The sequence below is a fragment of the Rhinatrema bivittatum genome, chromosome 1, assembly GCF_901001135.1.
Source record: "Rhinatrema bivittatum chromosome 1, aRhiBiv1.1, whole genome shotgun sequence".
Classification (NCBI taxonomy): Eukaryota; Metazoa; Chordata; class Amphibia; order Gymnophiona; family Rhinatrematidae; genus Rhinatrema; species Rhinatrema bivittatum.
This window is the reverse complement of record NC_042615.1, coordinates 627,526,055-627,547,558: the sequence shown is the minus strand read 5'-3', so window position 1 is coordinate 627,547,558 and position 21,504 is coordinate 627,526,055. Positions and strand designations below refer to the sequence as shown.

Sequence of the window (21,504 nt, the reverse complement as noted above, 5' to 3'; positions counted from 1 at the left end):
GGCGCTGTAACAGCGCCTATACAGTAACCTGGGTGCGCTGGTACCTGTCATTTCAAATGTCATTTGAAATGACAGGCACCAGGAAGTGTAAAAAAGTTTAAAAAGTGTAAAAAACAAAAAACCTGTGTGTTATATAAAAAAATAAAACAATTTTAAATACCTGTCGGAGGGCCGTGGGTCCAGGCGGCCGGTGGGCGGCGGGCAGCCATCAGCGGCATCCGGTAGTCCCTTCTCCCTTCCTCCCCTGCCTGGATGAGCGCCAAAATCGCACGGGCGGGTCGGCAGCGGGGAGGGGGGGGGGCGGCAGCAGGATCCGGGAGCGGCGGGTAGGCAGCAGCGGGATCCGGGGAGCCAGCAGCGGCAGCATGTTCGATCGCGCAGGCAGGTAGGTGGCAAAGTAAAGATGGCCGCCAGCACGGGAAAATCGTGCAATTGGCCGCTGAAGACGTGACGTCACACCCCGTGACGCCAAACGTCGTGACGTCACGTCTTCAGCGGCCAATTGCACGATTTTCCCGTGCAGGCGGCCATCTTTACTTTGCCACCTACCTGCCTGCGCGATCGAACATTCTGCCGCTGCTGGCTCCCCGGATCTCGCTGCCACCCCCGGACCCCGCTGCTGCCTACCCGCCGCTCCCGGATCCTGCTGCCGCCCCCCCGCTGCCGCCCCCCCCCGCTGCCGCTGCCCCGGACCCCCCGGCCCCCGCTGCTGCCTACCCGCCGCTCCCGGATCCTGCTGCCGCCCCCCCCCCCCCCGCTGCCGCCCCGCCCGTGCGATTTTGGCGCTCATCCAGGCAGGGGAGGAAGGGAGAAGGGACTACCGGATGCCGCTGATGGCTGCCCGCCGCCCACCGGCCGCCTGGACCCACGGCCCTCCGACAGGTATTTAAAATTGTTTTATTTTTTTATATAACACACAGGTTTTTTGTTTTTTACACTTTTTACACTTACCATAGCAGGCCCGAGCCTTGCTACTTTTTCGTTTGTTTTTTTTTTGCCCTGGTCCCGTCCGGTCTCCTGCAGCCCCGTCCGGTCCGGACGGGGCTGCAGGAGACCGGACGGGACCAGGGCGGGTAAGCAATGTTTTTACCCTACACTACACTACACTAACTCCTACTAGGGGGAGGCGGTAAACTAGCAGGTTAAGGCCGCGGCAGAACAGCGGGTTACGGAGGAGATAATATCAGCGCCCGTTACAGTATCGCAGGGGAATAGCTAATTCCTTCATTATACAGCTTTTTCGTTCATTTACATGCCGGGTGCGGAAAGGGTTATGCGTCTGTTTTCAGAAGCGATACGGACGCGTGAAACTGGACACTGTATCGCCGAACTGCCTTGCGCGCCCGAATTGTGCGCTACGAGCACGTTACAGACGGGCAATCCTCGAGCGGACGATACTGGATCGAGCTGTGAGTTAGCAAACGAAGGGCAGGCTAAATACCTGGATGGCGTGACGTCACTCTGAGGGGCTGCCCCCGATGTTCCCGCCATGACGTGGATAAAGACGTGGGTGCCGTGCGCGCACACCCTAGGAGGCCCTCAGCAGAAAGATGGCGAACACAGTCGCCGAAGCCGTTCCAGGGACGCCGGAGAGAGCGGCATGATGGCGCGGCAGCAGCCGAGAGAAGGAAGAAGGTGAGGCGAGAGAAGGAAGAAGGTGAGGCACAGAGGTCGAAGCAGTCTGGGACGACAGACGCAACAATTGTATCACAATCTGCTTGTGATTTAACTACTCTGAATAATTTTGTATCATCCGCAAATTTGATAACTTCACTCGCCATATTCCATTCCAGATCATTTATATATATATATATTTAAAAGCACCGGTCCAAGCACAGATCCCTGAGGCACTCCACTGTTTACCCTTTTCCACTGAGAAAATTGACCATTTAATCCTACTCTGTTTCCTGTCTTTTAACCAGTTTGTAATCCACGAAAGGACATCTCCTCCTATCCCATGACTTTTTCGTTTTCTTAGAAGCCTTTCATGAGAGACTTTGTCAAATGCCTTCTGAAAATCCAAATACACTACATCTACTGGTTCATCTTTATCCACATGTTTGTTAACCCCTTCAAAAAAATGAAGCAGGAATTATTAGGAAGGGAATAGTTAATAAAACAGAAAATGTCATAATGCCTCTATATCGCTCCATGGTGAGACCGCACCTTGAATACTGTGTACAATTCTGGTTGCCACATCTCAAAAAAGATACAGTTGCGATGGAGAAGGTACAGAGAAGGGCAACCAAAATGATAAAGGGGATGGAACAGCTCCCCTATGAGGAAAGGCTGAAGAGGTTAGGGCTGTTCAGCTTGGAAAAGAGACGGCCGAGGGGGCATATGATAGAGATCTTTAAGATCATGAGAGATCTTGAACGAATAGATGTGAATCGGTTATTTACACTTTTGAATAATAGAAGGACTAGGGGGCATTCCATGAAGTTAGCAAGTAGCATATTTAAGACTAATCGGAGAAATTTCTTTTTCACTCAACGCACAATAAAGCTCTGGAATTTGTTGCCAGAGTATGTGGTTAGTGCAGTTAGTGTAGCTGGCCATCCGCTATATCCCTCTTGGGGCCCAGCTCTTGCTGCGCCGTCGCTTTAGTGAAAGAAAACTTATTTAAATCCACTTTTTTCTTTTCAGCCGCCATCCCTACCAGCTTGGCAGGAATCAGTTTCAGGAGCTAGCCGCGTAGTGCACCGGGGACGCAGATGGGGAAAGATTCAGCACTGTCAAGTTTGGAGCTGATATCTTAGGCGGCTATCGGGAGGGGGGGGGGGGTGTGACTTCCCTTCCACTCTCAGTGCCCTCCTCCAGTACTCATGCAGTGGTACCCCACACATGCACCCCATCTCTGCATTTGCAGAATCGCCCAGCACAGCAGGGACCAAGCACCACCTGTTACAGTCAGCAGCTGAGCACTGCCAAGAAGCAATTCAAAAGTGTAAGATGGCGCCGTTCTTGCTAGTGTCCTATCGTACCCTAAGGTGTGAAACAGACGAAGAAGCAGATACCTTGACGTGATAGTGGTGGTTCCTCTATCTCTGGCATGACTGTGCATGGCACCAACAAAGAGAATGCTGCCTGTCAGCACCAGAAATGCTTGGAGTAGTAGATGACCTCTGCCATACCTGTTGTACAAACTACGAATGGAGTCAGCCTGTACAGTGCGACGACGGTGTCCCCAGTGCCACTGGGATTCTGATTATGGCAATCCCTAGTGGTGGGCGGTTTTTCCCCCATGGTATCTGACAGTACTCCAAGAGGCTGATCACAGCCCTTGAATAAAGGCAGTGGATGTTCCACCGCTCTCTGTCTCAAAACGGAGGAAAGAAAGGCCATGGAAACTGATGGTTCCCATGGTGCTCTGTGGTGGTGCCCTGCAGCATTTGACTGTGTTCACTGGTACCCACAGTGGCAATGATACTCCCAGTGCCAATAGTACCCATTGGCATTCACAAGCAATGGATCACATATATGGCACCAACACCAATGGCAGGTGCTTTGCATGCACAATGGGATACGCTAATGATGGCACCCCAGGCACCTGCAGACGACAGCTGGGCAGCACCTATGGTGTACATGGTGCCTAAAGGTGCTGACTCAAAACACAGCAAGCTGAAAACATCCGAGGGCCAGCAGCACTGATAGAGATTGGTGCCCGAAGGCATTCATGATCCGGCAGTACCAATGACATCCGTGGTGCCCAAAGGTGGAGGCCCTGCAGCAGACGTACCAGCAGGTACCCCGCGGCACAGACATGCTGCATCGGTGTCCAAAGGAAGCAATGACAGATGGCATCTGATGGTTCCCCTCGGTTCAGCTTTAAGCCCTAGGATGTCAATGCTGTGGGTTTGATGGCATCTATTGCTGACACTAACCTGGACAGCAACTGCAGCGCTTGGCAGCACCATTGGTGCTTGAAGTCCCATAGGACCTCCGATATCCCATGCTCCCAGCAACTTTGGTGCTGTATAGCAGCTCTGGGCACCTAACAGCCATACGACATTGATGCACACCTCAATATCCCTCAGTGTCCCTTCCAAACATCACAAAGGAGGCTCATCAGCGCCCCCAATGCTAGATAGCCTCCATGGCACCAGGCCATGGTGCAACCTGGATGCTCTGGTGTTCCAGGGTGCTTTGGTTGATGGCGACCCTGGTGCTTGATTATGCCACAGCCAACCCAGGCCCAAAGCCCTTGTCAGCTGAGGGCTTCCATAGCATGTGCGAGCTCTCAGGAACCCCGCGCCCTAGCGGTCAACAGCCTCAAGGGTGACCAGGCACTTGATGGTGATCCTGGTGGCCCCTGGCAGCAATGATGCTCGGCATTGGCAAGAGCAGCCATGAATGACATTACTGGCAAACAAGTCCAATAGCCTGCATGGTGCTCAAGGGTAGCCATGCACCTCTATGACTGTTTTGATGGTGTCGAGGGTGACCATGGCGCTCGATGGCAGTCATGGTCCCAGACATGATCCAGACCATGATGCTCAAGGTCAGTGCCACTACTCTACCGTACTGAGGCCCATGGCACTCGCTGAGACTCAGGTCTGTTATTCCTCTGGTTTGATGGTGTCTATGGTGCACGACTTTGCCCGCCGATGCCTTCAGCACTGAAAAGCTCCGGCCCCCCAGCTTGGTAATCGACAGTGTGCATGGCACTCGATGGCCCTTATGGCATCTAGATGGTCACATACCTCGATGGCATCGAGGGTGCCCCGGCACCTCAACGGTGTCAAAGATGACCATGGCACTAGATGGCAGTCCTGGCCTGACACATCAGATCATCAGTGCACTGGCACAGGTGTGCTCAGGCAACAGTTACTGGCCATGGCAACGAAGGTGCAGCAGCAACACTGCTTGCCTAGGCTTCTGCTCACCCTCTCTCAGAAGGAGACTGCACTGCCAGCATTAGTAAGCAGGAGGGGAGGCTACGTCATCCAGGGTTGCTGCCCATGGAGATTAATTGCCTAGAATCTGAGAAGTATGAGCTCTCCTCCCAACAGGAATGGTGTGGTCCTCAATCCCTCCACTGTCCGCACCTCCACTTATGCAGACTGATCAGTGAAACATGGAACTTTTGCCTGGGTAGAACCCAGGTGAGTCCCCAGGCTCAGCAGCCTATAAACATCACACTCAGACTGCATTCATTCAGTTCTGTCAGCACCAGATAAAGGCACAATAACAGAGCAAAGAGAGGACACAAACTAAACTGAAGATGCAGTTTTATTTATTAAGGAATAAAATGAGACTCTGCCATGCTTTACAGCAACTAAGGCCCACCATACGGCTAGCAGAAAGTGAAAAAGAGAAAATTAAAAAAAAAAGTATCTAAGGAAAAGAAAAGAAAAACAGCTGCACCTCCAAAAAAAAAATCACAACAAAAACAGAGGAAATAGCAAAGCTGAATACTGTGACCACACAGCTCCATGGGGAAAAAAAAAAAGACTCAAGGACTCTGCCTAGGGGGAATGTTGGTAACTACAGCTGTACAAGTTCAGCAGGGCATGTTTGAAAGCTCTAGAATCTTTTAGATCAAAGTTCTGGGCTGGGCTCCATGCGTTGTCATCCATTGAAACTATAAACTTACAAACATGCTTGATATACTGCCCACCTAGCCTACTAGAATTAAATATCTCCCCACTAATTGAATTCCTAAAGAACACACTTAAATACCTCAAAACCCACCATTATACTAGGCAACTTCAATCTTCACATAGACACAAAGCCCTTATCCAACACCTGCCAAACACTATTAGATATTATGATAGCACTAGGATTCACTCTAACCACTGACAAGGCCACTTACAGAGCAGGACACTCTCTCGATATATCATTCATCAACCACAATCACCTAGATTAGAACACATCAAATCAGACTATACACAAATCCCTTGGTCAGATTACTTCCTCATACATTCCGCCATTAAATACATTGATCTCCAATCAACACAGAATAAAAAAGAACCCATTAAATTTAAATATCGACCACCCTATAATTTAGAAACCCTGAGAGACAGCTTAGAAGAAAAACTAACTAATTTAGACTACACCGACTGCTACTCTGCTACCACAGCATGGATGCAAATAACAAAAAAATCTAGCTGATGAGATAAGCCAAATAAAATGTATAAACATCAAGAAATCCAAACAAACAAACCCCTGGCATAATGAAAAGATAAAGGAAGTCAAAAGAAATCTAAGGAAAAAATAAAAAGAATGGAGAAAAGAGAAAACAACCGAAAACCTAACTAAATACAGAAAGCAACTTGTCTACTATAAAAAAGCAATTCTCAATACAAAGAAACAGTACTACAGCACTAAAATAGAAAAATATGCAAACAACCCTAGAACCTTATTTACCATAGTAAGAAACCTAACACCACTGACAAATCTGACTCTCCACAAAGCCAACCAGGGAATAGATGTAATGAAATAGCCATGTTTTTCAATGACAAAATCAAGAACCTAAAAACTAAAATTCCAATTACAACGAAGCAAGAAATTAAAATGAAAAAAAAAAGAGAGATGTTATACCATGGATGACATTCAATGAGACATCAGAACTAGAAATCGAATCAATGCTAAAAAAAAACAAAACTAAATACCGCCCCACATGCAAATGACACACTACCAACCATAGACATAAAAAAAAAGTAGCAAACAGTATCCCCGACATTAGCAAAGATCGTGAATCTATCCTTAGAAGGAGGAACTATGCCAGTGACACTAAAAGGGGCAATAGTAAAACCAATTTTAAAGAAAAAAAAACAGCGATCCAATTAACCTGAGCAATTATGGACCAGTATCAAACCTACCCCTAATCGCAAAATTAATAGAAAAAAGCCATACAAAAGCAACTAGCAGAACACTTAGACAGCAATAATATCCTGTATCCATCACAACACACAAGACGGATTATCACCCATTAAACTGATACAGACATACCAAACATTGCACGTTCTACTTCTTGTTAAACTTCTATCATCCTCTTCTTCTTCTCCCAGTTAGAACCATCCTTGTTTTATTGTAACTGATTTTTCTGCGCACTTGTTATAACTTGTTATTATTTGTAAATTATTTACTATTTGTAAATTTATACTCTCATGTTATATTTATGCACGTTTATAATGTATTGATCACCCCTCGTTTTATGTAAACCGACATGATACGAATCTTCGTGAATGCCGGTATAGAAAAACTCAAATAAATAAATAAATAAATAAATAACATGGCTTTCGGAAACACTATAGCACAGAGACACTACTGCTTGCGCTAACAGATATCATGAGAGGTTTCGACAGTGGTAAACATTACATTCTTGTGATGCTATACCTATCAGCAGCCTTTGATACCGTAAATCATGACATACTTTTAAATAGACTAGATGAAATAGGATTAAGTAACAAAACTATCAAATGGTTTAGATCATATCTAAGCAACAGATATTTTCAAGTACAAATCAAAGACGTAATGTCAGAAAAGATAAACCTTCAAACAGGAGTACCACAGGGTTCATCCCTATCGTCCACACTCTTCAACATATATCTCTTACCATTATGTCACCTACTGGCTGGTCTGGGCATCACACATTATATATACGCTGACGATATCCAATTAATACTACCCATTGACAACACAATTGAAAAAACATTAAAAATAGTGAACATGTATCTAGATATCATCAAACTACTACTAAACCAAATGGATCTAGTAATTAATATTGAGAAAACAGAATTTATACATTTAGAATGAAAAAATACTGAGATTGTTCAAAACCCAAGTATACTCAAAAACCACCAAAAAATAGAATTAGCAGATAAAGTATGGAACCTAGGAGTAATAATTGACATGGTACTAAGCTTAAAACAACATATCTTTAAAAGTAAAGGAAGATTACACTAAACGCATGGTGCTTAGAAGACTTAAACCACTTCTAACAACTGCCAACTTTCAATCAGTACTGCAAGCGTTGATTTTTGCAAGCACTGATTACTGTAACGCCCTCCTACTAGGTCTACCATACACTTCGCTAAGACCACTACAAATATTACAAAACACAGCTGCTAGAATCTTGACCGGCAAAAGCAAAAGAGATCACATCACAGAAACCCTGGCAGAGTTACACTGGCTACCCATTGAACAAAGAATTCAATACAAAATACTATGCACCGTACATAAACTAATACATAATAAAAAAGCAGATTGGCTGAACACAGCCCTTCGCGTACACTTCCCGAACAGAAACCTGAGATCAAACAACAACGCACTTCTTACTATTCCATCAATCAAAACAACAAGACTTACACAAGTAAGAGAAAGAGCACTATCCTTGGCAGGACCCATACTATGGAACACCATGCCCTTGGAGTTAAGATTACAAAGTAACAGCAAAACCTTTAGAAAAAGTTTAAAAACCTGGTTCTTTAAACAAGCTTATCAAAAAGAGAAAGGAGAATAGTATCCAGGGGAATGCAGGTACAAACAATTGAACAACAAAACACATAACCAAAATCATTGTGTGTAATTTTATTTGTTATTTTAGTTTAAGTTTCATTTTTAGTTCATCAATAAAGAATAAAAGTAAAATGATAAAGCTAATCTCGTATCCTAAACTGATACAATGAGAAATGGACATGATGCATTACACTTACCAATTAATATTGTTTACAAACTATGTTACCGATCCTTAATGGCACCTGTGTAACTTGATATACTTTAGCATCATTTTTATGTGCCTTAATGTAAATGTTGTGACAGTACCCACTGAATGACAGTATAGAAAAATGTTAAAATAAATAAATAAACTTGCATTCTGCTTGTCCTCAGAGAATTTAATCCACTAGTTGAAGATCTGTCAGTAACAGAATGGAACATTTTTGATCATGCAACCCAGTTTGATTCCAATTAAAGAAAAGCTTTGGGGGTTCAACATAAGGTACTATACACACAAAAAAACCCCAACCCATTTGGACGCTATAATCATTTAGCTAGTTTTTCACTATAAGGGAGCAGAAGAGCATTTTAATTACAGCAGAAGCTAAAAAGAAAAGGGAAAAAACCCTTACCTGTCTTCATCCTTGTTGGAATCTGATAAGTTTCGGCTATAGTCTTCAAAATCTTCCCAAAACGTGTTGTCTTCTACAAAAGATTTTTCTTTTTGCAAAGTTAGATATTTTGTCTTATCATTCTTTGCTTTTTTAGTAGCACCTTCATAATCCCTTGGTTCAAAGAAAGAATTAGCATGCGTCTTTTCTTCATGTTGGATGATGCATTCTGAACTTCCCCACTGCATCTCAGCATTTTCTTCCTGGCTTATTGTGCTATTCTTTTTCTCATCTTCGCCAGTACGGGGCTTCTTTTTGTCCAAGTGGCTTGCACTCATTTGCTTCCTAACCTTAGGCCTGACTACTAGTTCATTAGTGTTTCCTTGGTCATCCCTGCAATCTGTAGTATTCAGTTCATTACATAGCTCCACAGGGGTCCAGACTGCTACATCAGCTTTAGTATATTTATGCTGCATTTCACAGTTTGAATTATTTGTATTAATTTGCACTGTTTCCCCTTCAGCACCAGATATTCTCTTTGGAATTATTCTCTTGTTAGTCTGCTTCACTGAGTCCATACCAAGGTTAGAAGTCCTGGTTAAAGACACTGGTATCAACTCTTCTGCACCAGAAATTGGTTCATCATGGCTCAGAGTGGAAAGATGAGACTGTAAACCATTAAGGGATATCACTTCTTTCTCCAGCTTGAACAGCATGCTATCAAGCGTTTTCTGCAGCTTGCCAGCCTCCTCTGCTATGGACAAAAGATCCTGTGGGCTATCATCTTCCTCATCACTGCTATCAGGCTCATATGAGTCAACGTTTACATAAGAAATTCCATTCTGATTGTGAAGTTTAATACACTCCTTTGAAGTAGCTTTCTCAAAGTCCTCCGATATTTTATCAGGATTAGAGCTCATCCCAGAAGTCTGCTGGCCTTTTACATTGTTTTGTAGCACAGATAATGGGGAACAGTCTCCTTTATGCTCACTAACTGCACCCATGCAAAGAGGGGCTTCATGTTGTGCACTTTCTAACAAAGGATCCTCATGTAAAGTAGGACAAATGTTGTGAAACAGAACACCGGAATCTTGCTGGGAGACTGAAAAAGAGAACATATGGAGACAAAAATCAAAGAAAGATTAAAATAAAAACAATTACTCTGAGTTAGTGGTATTTGCAAACATTAAAAAGACAAAGAAGCTGGAGTTGAAAGCATAGTTAAATTCAAAACAGCAAAACTATAGTGAAAGATACAAGTTATCAGAACATTGCTTAAGCAATTTTGTTCAAAATTTCCCTCCTCCTGTTTAAAAGAAAAACAAAGCAGAAGAGGGCCTATAAGGCCATAAAAGACTAAGAATACTTTGCTTTGATGTTTACTAAAAAGGATGTTGGGAAACATTATGTAATAGTGATGATTCAAAAGAAATCATGGTGAAAGTAGATAATGTAATAGGGCAAACTGACAATCGAAAGAGTAGCAAATCACCTGGACCCGATAGTTTATAGCTCAGAGCTCTGAAAAACTAAAAAATGAAATTGCAGAACATAAGATAAGCCATACTAGGTCAGACCAAGTGTCCATCAAGCCCAGTATCCTGTCTCTAACAGTGGCCACTACAACAAACAAGTACCTGGCAAGTACCCAAAAATTAAATAGATCCCATGCTTCTAATTCCAGTAACAAGCAGTACCTATTAATAGCAGTTTATGGACTTCTCCAGGAACTTACCCAAATCTTTCTTAAACTCAGCTGCACTCGCTTGCCTTAACCACATCCTCTGGCAATGAATTCCAGAGCTTAATTGTTCATTGAATGAAAAAGATATTTCTCCAAATTGTCAACTTCATGGAGTGCCCCCAAGACTTTGCATCATCCAAAAGAGTAAATAACCGTTTCATATTTACCCGTTCAAGTCTTTTCATTATTCTGTAGACCACTATCATATTTATTTATTTATTTGTTATTTTTATCGTATACACCCTCAGCCGTCTTTTCTCCAAGCTGAACAGCCTTAACCTCTTTAGCCTTTCCATGCCTGTTATTTTGGTCACCCTTATCCATTTTTTCTCCAGTGCAACTATATCTTTTTTGAGACACAGCAACCAGAATTAAACATGGTATTTAAGGTGGGGTCTAACCAATGAGCGATACAGAGGAATTATGACATCCTCTGTTTTATTTGCCATTCCCGTCCTAGTAATTCCTAACATTCTGTTTGCTTTTTTGGCAGCCACAACACACTAAGCCAACAAATTCAATGTAATTATCAACTAATGGCCAAATCTTTTTCTTGGGTGCTAACTCCTAAAATGGAACTTAACATTGTGTAGGTACAAAATTGGTTATTTTTCCCTATAGGCATCACTTTGCACTTTCCACAATAGATTTCATCTTCCATATGGATGACCATCCAGTCTCACAATCTGCTTGTGATTTAACTACTCTTAATTTTGAGTCATCTGCAAATTTGATAACCTCAGTCATCGTACCTCTTTCCAGATTATTTATAAATATATGAAAAAGCACTGGTCCAAGTACAGATCCCTGAGACACTTCACTGTTTACCTTTTTCCACTGTGAAAACAGACCACTTAATCCTACTGTTTCCTGTCTTAACCAGTTTGCAATCCATAAACGGACATCTCTTCCTATACCATGACACTTGTTTTCTTAGAAGCCTTTCATGAGGAACTCTGTCAGATGCCTTCTGCAAATCCAAATACACCACAACTATCTGTTTACCTTTATACACATGCTTATTTACCCCTTCAAAAAAGTGTAGCAGACTTGTGAGGCAATACATCCCTTGGGTAAATCCATACCGGCTGTGTCCTATAAAATCATGTCTGTCTATATGTTCTTCGATTTTATTCTCTATAATAGTTTCCACGATATTTCCTGGCATTGAAATCGGTCTCACCTGTCTATGGTTTTCCAGATCACCTCTGGGACCCATTTTATATATATCAGGGTTAAATTGGTCATCTTCCAGTCTTCAGCTACAACGGATGATTTTTAATGATAGTTTACAAACCACTTGCAAAAGGTGTGAAATTTCATGTTTGAGTTCTTTCAGAATCCTGGGATGTATACCATCCGGTCCAGGTGATTTGCTAATCTTCAGTTTGTCAATCTGGTCTACTATATCTTCCACATTAACCGTGATTTGGGTCAGTTCATCTGAATTGTCATCCTTGAAAACAGTCTCTGGAATGGGTATCTCCCCAAAATCCTCCTCAATAAACACCAAAGAAAAGAATGCATTTAGACTTTCCATAACTACCTTATCTTCACTAAGTGCTTCTTTAACCCCTTGAACATATAAATGTCCAACTGACTCCCTCACAGGCTTCCTGCTTCGATTATATTTAAAAAACCTTTTGCCTCTACATCCAATTTCTTTTCAAATTCTCTTTTAACCTGTCTTGGGGCTAGATTCATCAAACTATTGCATGCAATAGGAAGAGGGGCATGTTTTATGGTAATAGCCTATTTATCGCAATGTGCGCTTAGCGCTTCGCATAGGTATTACCGCAAAGTGCGTTAATTTTTCGCACTTTGCGGTAATACCACAATTATTTCATTTCCTACCTGCAACCACTGAAGGAGAGAGAGAGCGAAAGTGCCTATCTATAAGGTCCTTGTAGTAGTTAGCTATTTGTATCTCTATCGGAGGCCCATCTAGTAACTCGAGGTGAGGTTTAGGTAGTAGTGTAGGGATTAGAGGCCACTTTGACATGCAGAGTGAGATGTACGAACAGAACAATAACTCTTGTGAAGATTTGATGTCCTTCGGAGTGAGGCAACTCACTTGAGTCCATTGTTCGTACATCTCACTCTGCATGTCAAAGTGGCCTCTAACCCCTACACTACTACCTAAACCTCACCTCAAGTTACTAGGTGAGCCTCCTATAGTAGCATAAATAGCTTACTATGGTGCCACCCCCAGAGGCTCTCTCTCTCTCTCCCTTCCCCTCTCATTTGAATACAGAATCGCGTGCACAGGTGAGTGGCCTGTGCGCGCGCCGGGAGAGCGGGCACAGGCCTGCTCTCCCACTACGTTTACTGTATTGGCCTGTTAGATAGATAAGAGTTAGGGGGGAGAAACAATGATAGGGCAAAGTACTTAATACAAATCAACAGTAGTTGGTGAGATTAAAAATTAGAAACAACAAGTAAGAAAAAACAGGAAAACTATGTATAGGAGGCTTAAAGTTGTTTAATGGAGGATGAAAGGGGGGGGAAGGTTAAGCAAAAGACTGTTTGAAGAGCAAGGTCTTTAGTTTCTTTTTAAATTTCTGGGTGCAGGGCTCTAGTCAGAGATCATGTCTGTTGTACACAACTTTTATAGCCGCACCTTTCAGTTTTTTCTAATTTTTTTCATTTTATCAATGCTTCCCTTTTGAAAGTTTAGTATTAGAACAATGGATTTATTTGTCCCGCTTCCAGTCATTAATTCAAATATGATCATGTTATGATCACTATTGCCAAGCAGCCCCACCACTATTTCCTCTCTCACCAAATCCTATGCTCCACTAAGAATTGGATCTAAAATAGCTCCTTCTTTCGTTGGTTCTTGAACCAATTGCTCCATAAAGCTGTCATTTATTCCATATAGAAACTCTCTTCTCTCTAGCGTGTCCTGATGCTAACATTTACCCAGTCAATTTTGAGGTAACTGAATTCTACCATTATTACTGCAGTACAATTTGTTTAGCTTCTGTAATTTCTCACAGCATTTCATCATCCATCTCATCATTTTGGCCAGGTGGACGGCAGAATATTCCTATTGCTATACTCTTCTCCAACACATATGGGATTTCTACCCATAAAGACTCTATTGTGCATTTAATGTCTTGCAGCATCCTTATCCCGGACATAAAGTGTCGTCGTCCCCCCCCCACCCTCATCAAGTTGCTCTATCATTGCAATATAATTTGTGCTGTATTGCTGGTTATTTATATCCTGTCATTAAAATTATCTATTATATGTAATGATTGGAGGGTGGCCAATGTCATCCCGATCTTTAGAAAGGGCTCCAGGGGTGATCTGGAAAACTATAAACTGGTAAGCCTGACTTCAATGCTGGAAAAAAATCATAGAAACTATTCTAATGAACAAAATCACAGAATATATAGAAAGACAATTTAATCGGACACAGCCACCATGGATTTACACAACATAAGTCTTCTCTCACCAATCTGCATTTTTTTTGAATGGTTAATAAACATGTGGATAATGGTGAGCCAGTGAATATAGTGTATTTGGATTTTCAGAAGGTATTTCATATGTTCCCCAGGAGAGACTCCTGAGATTATTAAAAAGTCATAGGATAGGAGGCAATGTCCTATTGTGGACTGCAAACTGGTTAAAAGGTAGGAAACAGAGCTGAACTAAATGGTCAGTTTTCTCAGTGGAGAAAGGTAAACAGAAAAGTACCTCAGTGAGGGATCTGTTCTAGGACCAATGTTTTTTAATATATTTATAAATGATCTGGAAAAGGGAATGACAAGCACAAGGATCAAATCTGCAATCATAAAAGTATTCCAAGTTGTTAAATCACAAGAAGATTGTGAGAAATGGAAGCACGACCTTACGAGACTGGGCATCTAAACGATGGATGAGAGTTAACTTGGGCAAATACAAACTGATGCCAATAGGGAAAGAAACCCACACTGTAGTTTACATGTTAGGTTCCATATGAGGAGTTACCAACCAGAAACAGGATTTGGGTGTCACGGAGGACAATACTTTTAAATCCTCAGCTCAGTGTATGGTGTCAGTCAAATGCAAACAGAACATTAGTACTTATTCACAATTTTTTCATTCATTTCCTAATATTTATTTTATTTATTTATTTAACAGTTTTTTATACCGACCTTCATAGTAAATAACCATATCGGATCGGTTTACAATATAACAAGGGAATAACTGGAGTAGCAATTCAAGTAAAATGACAGATAACAATGGTAGGAATAAGTCAAAGTTACAATCAACAGGGAGAGAGAACTTGGAAGCTTACAACAAGCTGGAAGGAAGAAAGGCCGGTAATAAATATCCTAATACATCAATATTGCTCCATGGTGAGACTGCATGTAGTATCACCATGTGTGCAATTCTGGCTGCTGCACCTCAAAAAAATATATAGCTGAGCTTAAGGAACAGAGAAGGACAGCTAAAATGATAAAGAGGATGTAATAGCTCCCCTATGAAGAAAGGCTTCAGAGATTAGGGCTGTTCAGCTTGGAGAACAGATGGCTGAGGGGGGGATATGATAGAGATCTATAAATCAAGAGTGGAATAGAATAGGTAAATGTGAATTAGTTATTTACTCTTAAAAAAATACAAAGACTAGGGGGGGTCACTCCATTAAGTTACTAAGTAGCATCTTTAAAACAAATTGGAGAAAATTGTTTTTCACTCAATGCGCAATTAAGCTCTGGAATTCATTGCTGGAGAATGTGGTTAAAGAAATTAGTGCAGTTGGCTTTAAAAAAGGGTTTGGACAAGTTCTTGGAGGGGAAAGTCCACAAACTGTTATTAATCAGGTAGACTTGGGAAAAGCCACCATCTATCTTTGAGGGTTAGCAATATGTGGATCTATCTACTGCTTGGAATCCTATCAAGTACTTGTGACATGGACTGAGCACTGCTGGAAACAGGATACTGGGCTTAAGAACATGCCATACTGGGTCAGACCAAGGGTCTATCAAGCCCAGCATCCTGTTTCCAACAGTGGCCAATCCAGGCCATAAGAACCAGGCAAGTACCCAAACACTAAGTCTATGGCTTGATAGATCCTTGGTCTGACCCAGTAAGCAATTATGTTCTTATGTACAAGTACCCAGAAAAGTCCAATTTTAAAATAGCTTATTTAATTGCCAGGAGGAGAGGGATATGCAAACCAGTAAAGACCCTGGTGCATTCTGTGGTACAAAAAAATTTAAAAGAATTATCTTAATCAGTAATCTTAATTTACTATATACTTTTCAAATCATTTCAATCAATTGAAACTAATATAGCTGAGCTGCAGCACTGGCAGCATTTTCTGCCAAGGAAAAGGTCTAGATTAGCGATCAAAGACTACTCCCATTCCTCCAGATGACTATGGCCAAGAATGCTGCAGAATTAGTGTTGTTAGTACTCAAGCATGGCAGACAATATATGAAGTGGTTTGGCCTCACATATTCCCCTATTAGGTTGTATGTGTATGGGATGCAAGGTCAATAAAGCTATAGATGTCATGGCCCCATAACCGGTAAGGATAAGAAGAAAAAAAAATACAAACATACACTTTAAAATGCCTGTATAAGAACGCCAAAAGTCTGAATAGTAAGACTGGAGAGTAAGAATGTCTGGCATTATATGGGGTTAAAGACATTATAGGCGTTTCAGAGATATGGTGTAAGGAGGTTGGCAAATGGGACACCAATACCAGGGAATAAAATATATCAACATGACAGGGCAGATCCAACTATTCCATACTTCCACAACCTTTATTTATTTTTATATTCTGCTTTTTGCACTTTTTTCAGCGCTTCAAAGTGGATTACATTCAGGTACTGTAGGTATTTCCCTATCCCCAGAGGGCTTACAATCTAAGTTTGCACCTGAGGCATGGAGGGTAAAGTGACTTGCCCAAGGTCACAAGGAGCGACAGCAGGATTTGAACGCTGGTCTCCTGGTTCGTAAGCCCACTGCTCTAACCACTAGGCTACTCCTCCACTCTATTGAAGAAAAAGCATTATATGTAAAGGATGGCAGAGTCAAGCATACTAAAATCCTACAGGAAACAAAATGCACTTTGGAATCCTTACAGATAGAAATTTCATGTTTGACAACATCCACCTGGCTTAGTTTGTGAAATGCTAGCTAAAATTAGAAAGGCAAACATTTGTAAACACAATAATGGGAGATTTTAATTACCCCCGTATTGGTTGGGTCAATGCCTCATCTGGATAGGGGAAGCAGAACAACTTTTTGATTGGGGAGGATTGCCAAATAAACCAACCTCCTCCCCACCTCTCCAAGTGCCTTAGCCACGGATACAATGTGAAGCAAAAGGTTTTAAGGTCTATGGCCCCAGTGGGCCAACCCATTCCATTGCCTATGCATCAGGACAGGTTAGCGTTTTTAAGATGCCATAAATGTCTGCTTCATGAATCAGTTGGTCCTAGAACTGATGAGAGAGGCAGCTACTTTAGATCTAGTCTTAAGTGGAAGACACAACCTGGTGCAAAGGGTTACTGTGGTGGAGTCACTAAGCAATAACAATCATAACGCAATGAAATGTAACACTAACTGGAGGGAGGACATTTAAGTAAAACTACTGCAGTATCATATAGAGATGCGTGTCAGGTTTAAATTTCATGTCTGGCTTCGCTTCGTTTCGGGGCACCCCCCCCCCCGCGGGAATTTCGTTTTTCCTGCAGTTCTGGGGGAGTTTCTTCGGGGGCCTCGATTTTTGAGTTAGTGCTCACTAACTCCCGATAATGCGCACTATCGGAGAGTTAGCATGCACTAACCCGAAAATGAATTTTTTCCAAAATTTCGGAAAAAATTAAATTGTTTTTCGGTTCCCCCGAACCATTCCGAATTAGGCAATTTAGTTGAAATTGCCTAATTCGGGAAAAACAATTGCACATCCCTAGTATCATATAACTTTAAAAAGGAAAACTATGATAGAATTAGGAAACTAATAAAAAAAAACACTAAAAGAAAAAGCTACAAAGATAAAAAGTTTGCATAAGGTATGGACATTGCTCAAAAATACCATTCTTGGACGCCCACATAAAATGTATTTCATGCGTAAAAAAAGATTCAAGGAAGACCAAATGACTGCCAACAAAGTTTAATGGTGAGATGAAAGAAGCACTTAAAGCTAAAAGGGCATTGTTCAAAAATGAAAAGCAGACCCAAATGAAGAAAACAGACAAGAATATAAGAGCTGGAAAGCTAGAATAGAACAGCAGTAAGACAGGCCATGAGAGAATATGTAAAGAACCTTGCCAGAGGCAAAAACTAATAAAAATAGGGAGGCTCGAGGCGACTGGCAGAGCCGCCCCCGTAACGGAGCGCCACCCGCGATGTGCGGCGGCCGTCGGGGAGGCGGGGATGCACGGGGTGCTGGAGGGGGCGGGTCAGAGGCGACAGGCGCGCCGCTGATGACGCGCCCCACACTGGGCTCCGCGTCATCGGCGGGCGACAGCGGCGCGGGCCGATGACGCGGAGACCCCCTTAAAAGGGCCGCGAGGCGGGAGGGACAGCCCTTTTCCCTCCGCATCGGAGACGCGGTCGACGCGATCGTTGCGGCGCGATTCGGGGCGGCCGACTCGTTCGTGCGGGCGATTCGGGCCGAGGCGATTCGGGCCGAGGCGAGACGGAAGGCGGTGATTCGGTCAGGCAGCGATCCGTTCGGGCGATTCGGGCGGAGGCGAGACGCAGGCGGCGATTCGGGCGGCGCGATTCGGCAGGCGGCGATTCTTTCCCGGGCCGAGGGTCAATCGCGGCCGCCGGGCCTAGCGGCGACCGGGCGGCGACCGAGCCACGAGACACCCAGGCCTGGCCTAGAACAGGCGGCGACCGAGCCACGAGGAGCAGGAGAGGTATCCAGGAGCAGAGAGGATCGGCAGGAGGAGGTGGCTGCGCGAACCGCAAGTATTAAAAAGTATTTACAAAGTATGTACAAAAAAAAACAATAAACAGATTATTTTAAAAAAAAAAAAAAAGAAAGAAAAGGGGGGTGGGCCTCCTTGGCTCCTCGTAGGGGACTTAACTATCCTCCGGGGAAGGGGGAGAGTGAAAAGGGGCAAATAAATGCATAAATAATTACATAAAATGAAATAAAACGAAATACAAATGAATAAAAAAATGTATATATATAATTAGAAACTGTGTTCGGTACCACACCCGAGGGCCCCATGAGCGACGAGGAAAAGGGGCGGCGGGAGGTGACCGCGGATGCAGGGGACAGAGGAGGCACTGCACTTGCATGGCGGTTAGAGCCGGCGACAGGGGGGGTCACAAACGGGGGCAGGCTGATTCCATGGGAGGGAGGACCCACGCGCCCCGGGGTCTGTGTTGACGAAGGCCACAGGAGGGCTCCAGCAGGGCTTGGCGGAGCGGGAGCCGTGGTAGTACGGGCACACATGATATTTCACGGGGAACACACAAAAATGAATAAATAAATAAATAAAGAAACAAATAAAGAAAAGTGGAAGGGAGGAGAGCTAAGACAGAGAGGAAGAAGGGGGAGGAATGTTTAAAGAGGAGGGGGGGGAATCGATGGTTGCAAAGGCAGGTGGGTGATAGAGATGCAAGTTAAATGTTGGGATTGTGACTGTTTGTACGGGATATTAAATGTTATGCCTGGCAGCAGACCAACGATATGGACAGTAAATAACAACCCACTGATTTCCTACGGCAATCTTAGGCAGCATGTCAACCCGCAGAACAGCGAGAGATTCGCAGAGGACCAAGACAGCTGGCAGAGGAAGGATGGCGACTAGATCCTCAGCACCTGCGAAAGACAAGGGCAAGAGGGGAGCGCCCCCAAAAGCCGCACCGGAGAACGGGCGGGGTGCGAAGAGAACAAGAGGAGCGGCCAACAAAGGAAGAAGGGGCACCGTGAGGTTAACGGACCAGAGAAGAGGGGAACAGCAAGCAACAAACATAGAGGAAGTAGCGGAAGCGGAAGCAGTGGAGCCAGCGTGTGGGGAGGTGACTGGAGAAGACACCCGTGACGGAAGGAGTGCGCACGAGACACAGGCAGGGCACGGGGGTGCCCGAGGACTCTCACCGCGCCCCGCCAACGGCCAGGATGAAGAATGGGGCGCATACAGGTGGAGTCACCCGAACTTCCAGAACAGCGGGCCACGGCCATGGGAGCAATGGGGATACAGCAATCAAATGGAGCACCCGTGGCGGAATCAAGACAGCGCAGGATGGTATGAAGGCCCCACATCGGGATGGAACGATCCAGGCCCGTACCGCGGATGGGGCCCGGCGAGGCGACCATGGGAGTGCCCTCAGGCAGAATGGTCCTGTCAACAAGCCCGGTCTTCATGGGGACCCTGGTCGGGGACATCACTGGAGCAGAGGGGCAATCAGGAGCCGGGGTCCGGCACTAATACGGGGGCAAACGGAGTAAGAGCGGACAGGCCAATGCAGACTTCGGATGCTGTACCGACAGAGGGGCAGACTGTACGGAGTGGAGCCCAAGAGCAGCGACGGGATGAGGAACAACCATCCACTAGTCAAGCAGCACAGCAAGCACAGGCTGAACACGGCAGTGCGGGTGAGTGCGGGCACACAGAAGGGGGGCTTAAGGCAATACCTCCAGAGGCAGGGCACACAGCGAAGGAAAGTAACCAGGTCAGCAAAAAGAAGCGCAAGGCGAAGCGCAGGCGTAGGGCAAGCACCAGCTCTGATAGCTCCACAGACTCATCATCTTCAGATTCAAGCTCAGATAGCGAACAGCATGCAACAAACAAAGCAATAGATAAAGAGGCAAGGGGGCCACCGGCACTCACAACATTGTCGGAGCTATGGGAGGAAGTGCCTAAACAGCTGAGGAAGAAAATAAGTAGGAGGAAGTATATTGATATATTCAGCATTCTTCAAGGGCGACGAAAATCTGGCGAAAGGAAGAAGTCGAAAGACTCAACCACAACAAAGGATAAGGAACTCAGAATACCCAAGAACATAATCAACTGGACGAAGGCATTCCTATATATGACTAGCGTCGTAGGGCGGAAGGATCCGTCGCAATACGGGCCCATGTTAACATACGCAGTACACATTATGAGAACATACCAACAACACGAGGGCTGGTCATGGTTGAACTATGACGAGAAGTTCCGCGACAAAATGGAGGAGAACCAGCACATGACTTGGGGAACGCAGGATGTCAGCCTCTGGATCGAGCACATGACACGCAAGTCATCCGATCAAGGAATGAGAGCAAGGAGCACAAGAAGGACATCACCATATAGGCAGACTACAAGACAGACGTCGACGCATGATAACACCTGTTGGCGTTTCAACAAAGCAGTATGCTCATTCCAGGATTGCAAGTTCAAACATGTTTGCACTAATTGCGCAGCCCCGCACCCAATGATAAAATGCCCAAGAAGGGCGACGGAAGGGAGTAAGGCGAAAGCAAACTGAGAATCTACAGTGCGAAAAAGCTCCTTCACCAGTTCAGCTGGAGGCTATGGAGCCATGGTTGGATTTGTATCCGAATAAACAAAAAGCGGACAGGATTAGACAAGGATTCAAGGAAGGCTTTATCATCCCGTTTCAAGGACAACTGTTAACAACAAATGCAGGCAATGCCCCATCAGCAACAAGGTATGAGGACATAGTCCACGAGAAGTTGGAGACGGAACTATCACTCGGCAGGATGGCTGGCCCGTTCACGCAACAACCTTACCGGCACATGTT

General features: G+C 44.2%; 1 protein-coding gene across 10 annotated transcripts in view; it reads right to left on the bottom strand.

Annotated features, from left to right (window-relative positions):
• PJA2 (praja ring finger ubiquitin ligase 2) overlaps positions 1-21,504 on the bottom strand; it is a 269,482-nt gene that overhangs the window by 129,904 nt on the left and 118,074 nt on the right. For all 10 annotated transcript variants that reach the window (XM_029572082.1, XM_029572072.1, XM_029572119.1 and 7 more), the window contains one exon: positions 9,075-10,155. In XM_029572082.1, the coding sequence (XP_029427942.1) occupies positions 9,075-10,155 (1,081 nt within the window). The remainder of the gene's footprint in view (positions 1-9,074; positions 10,156-21,504) is intronic.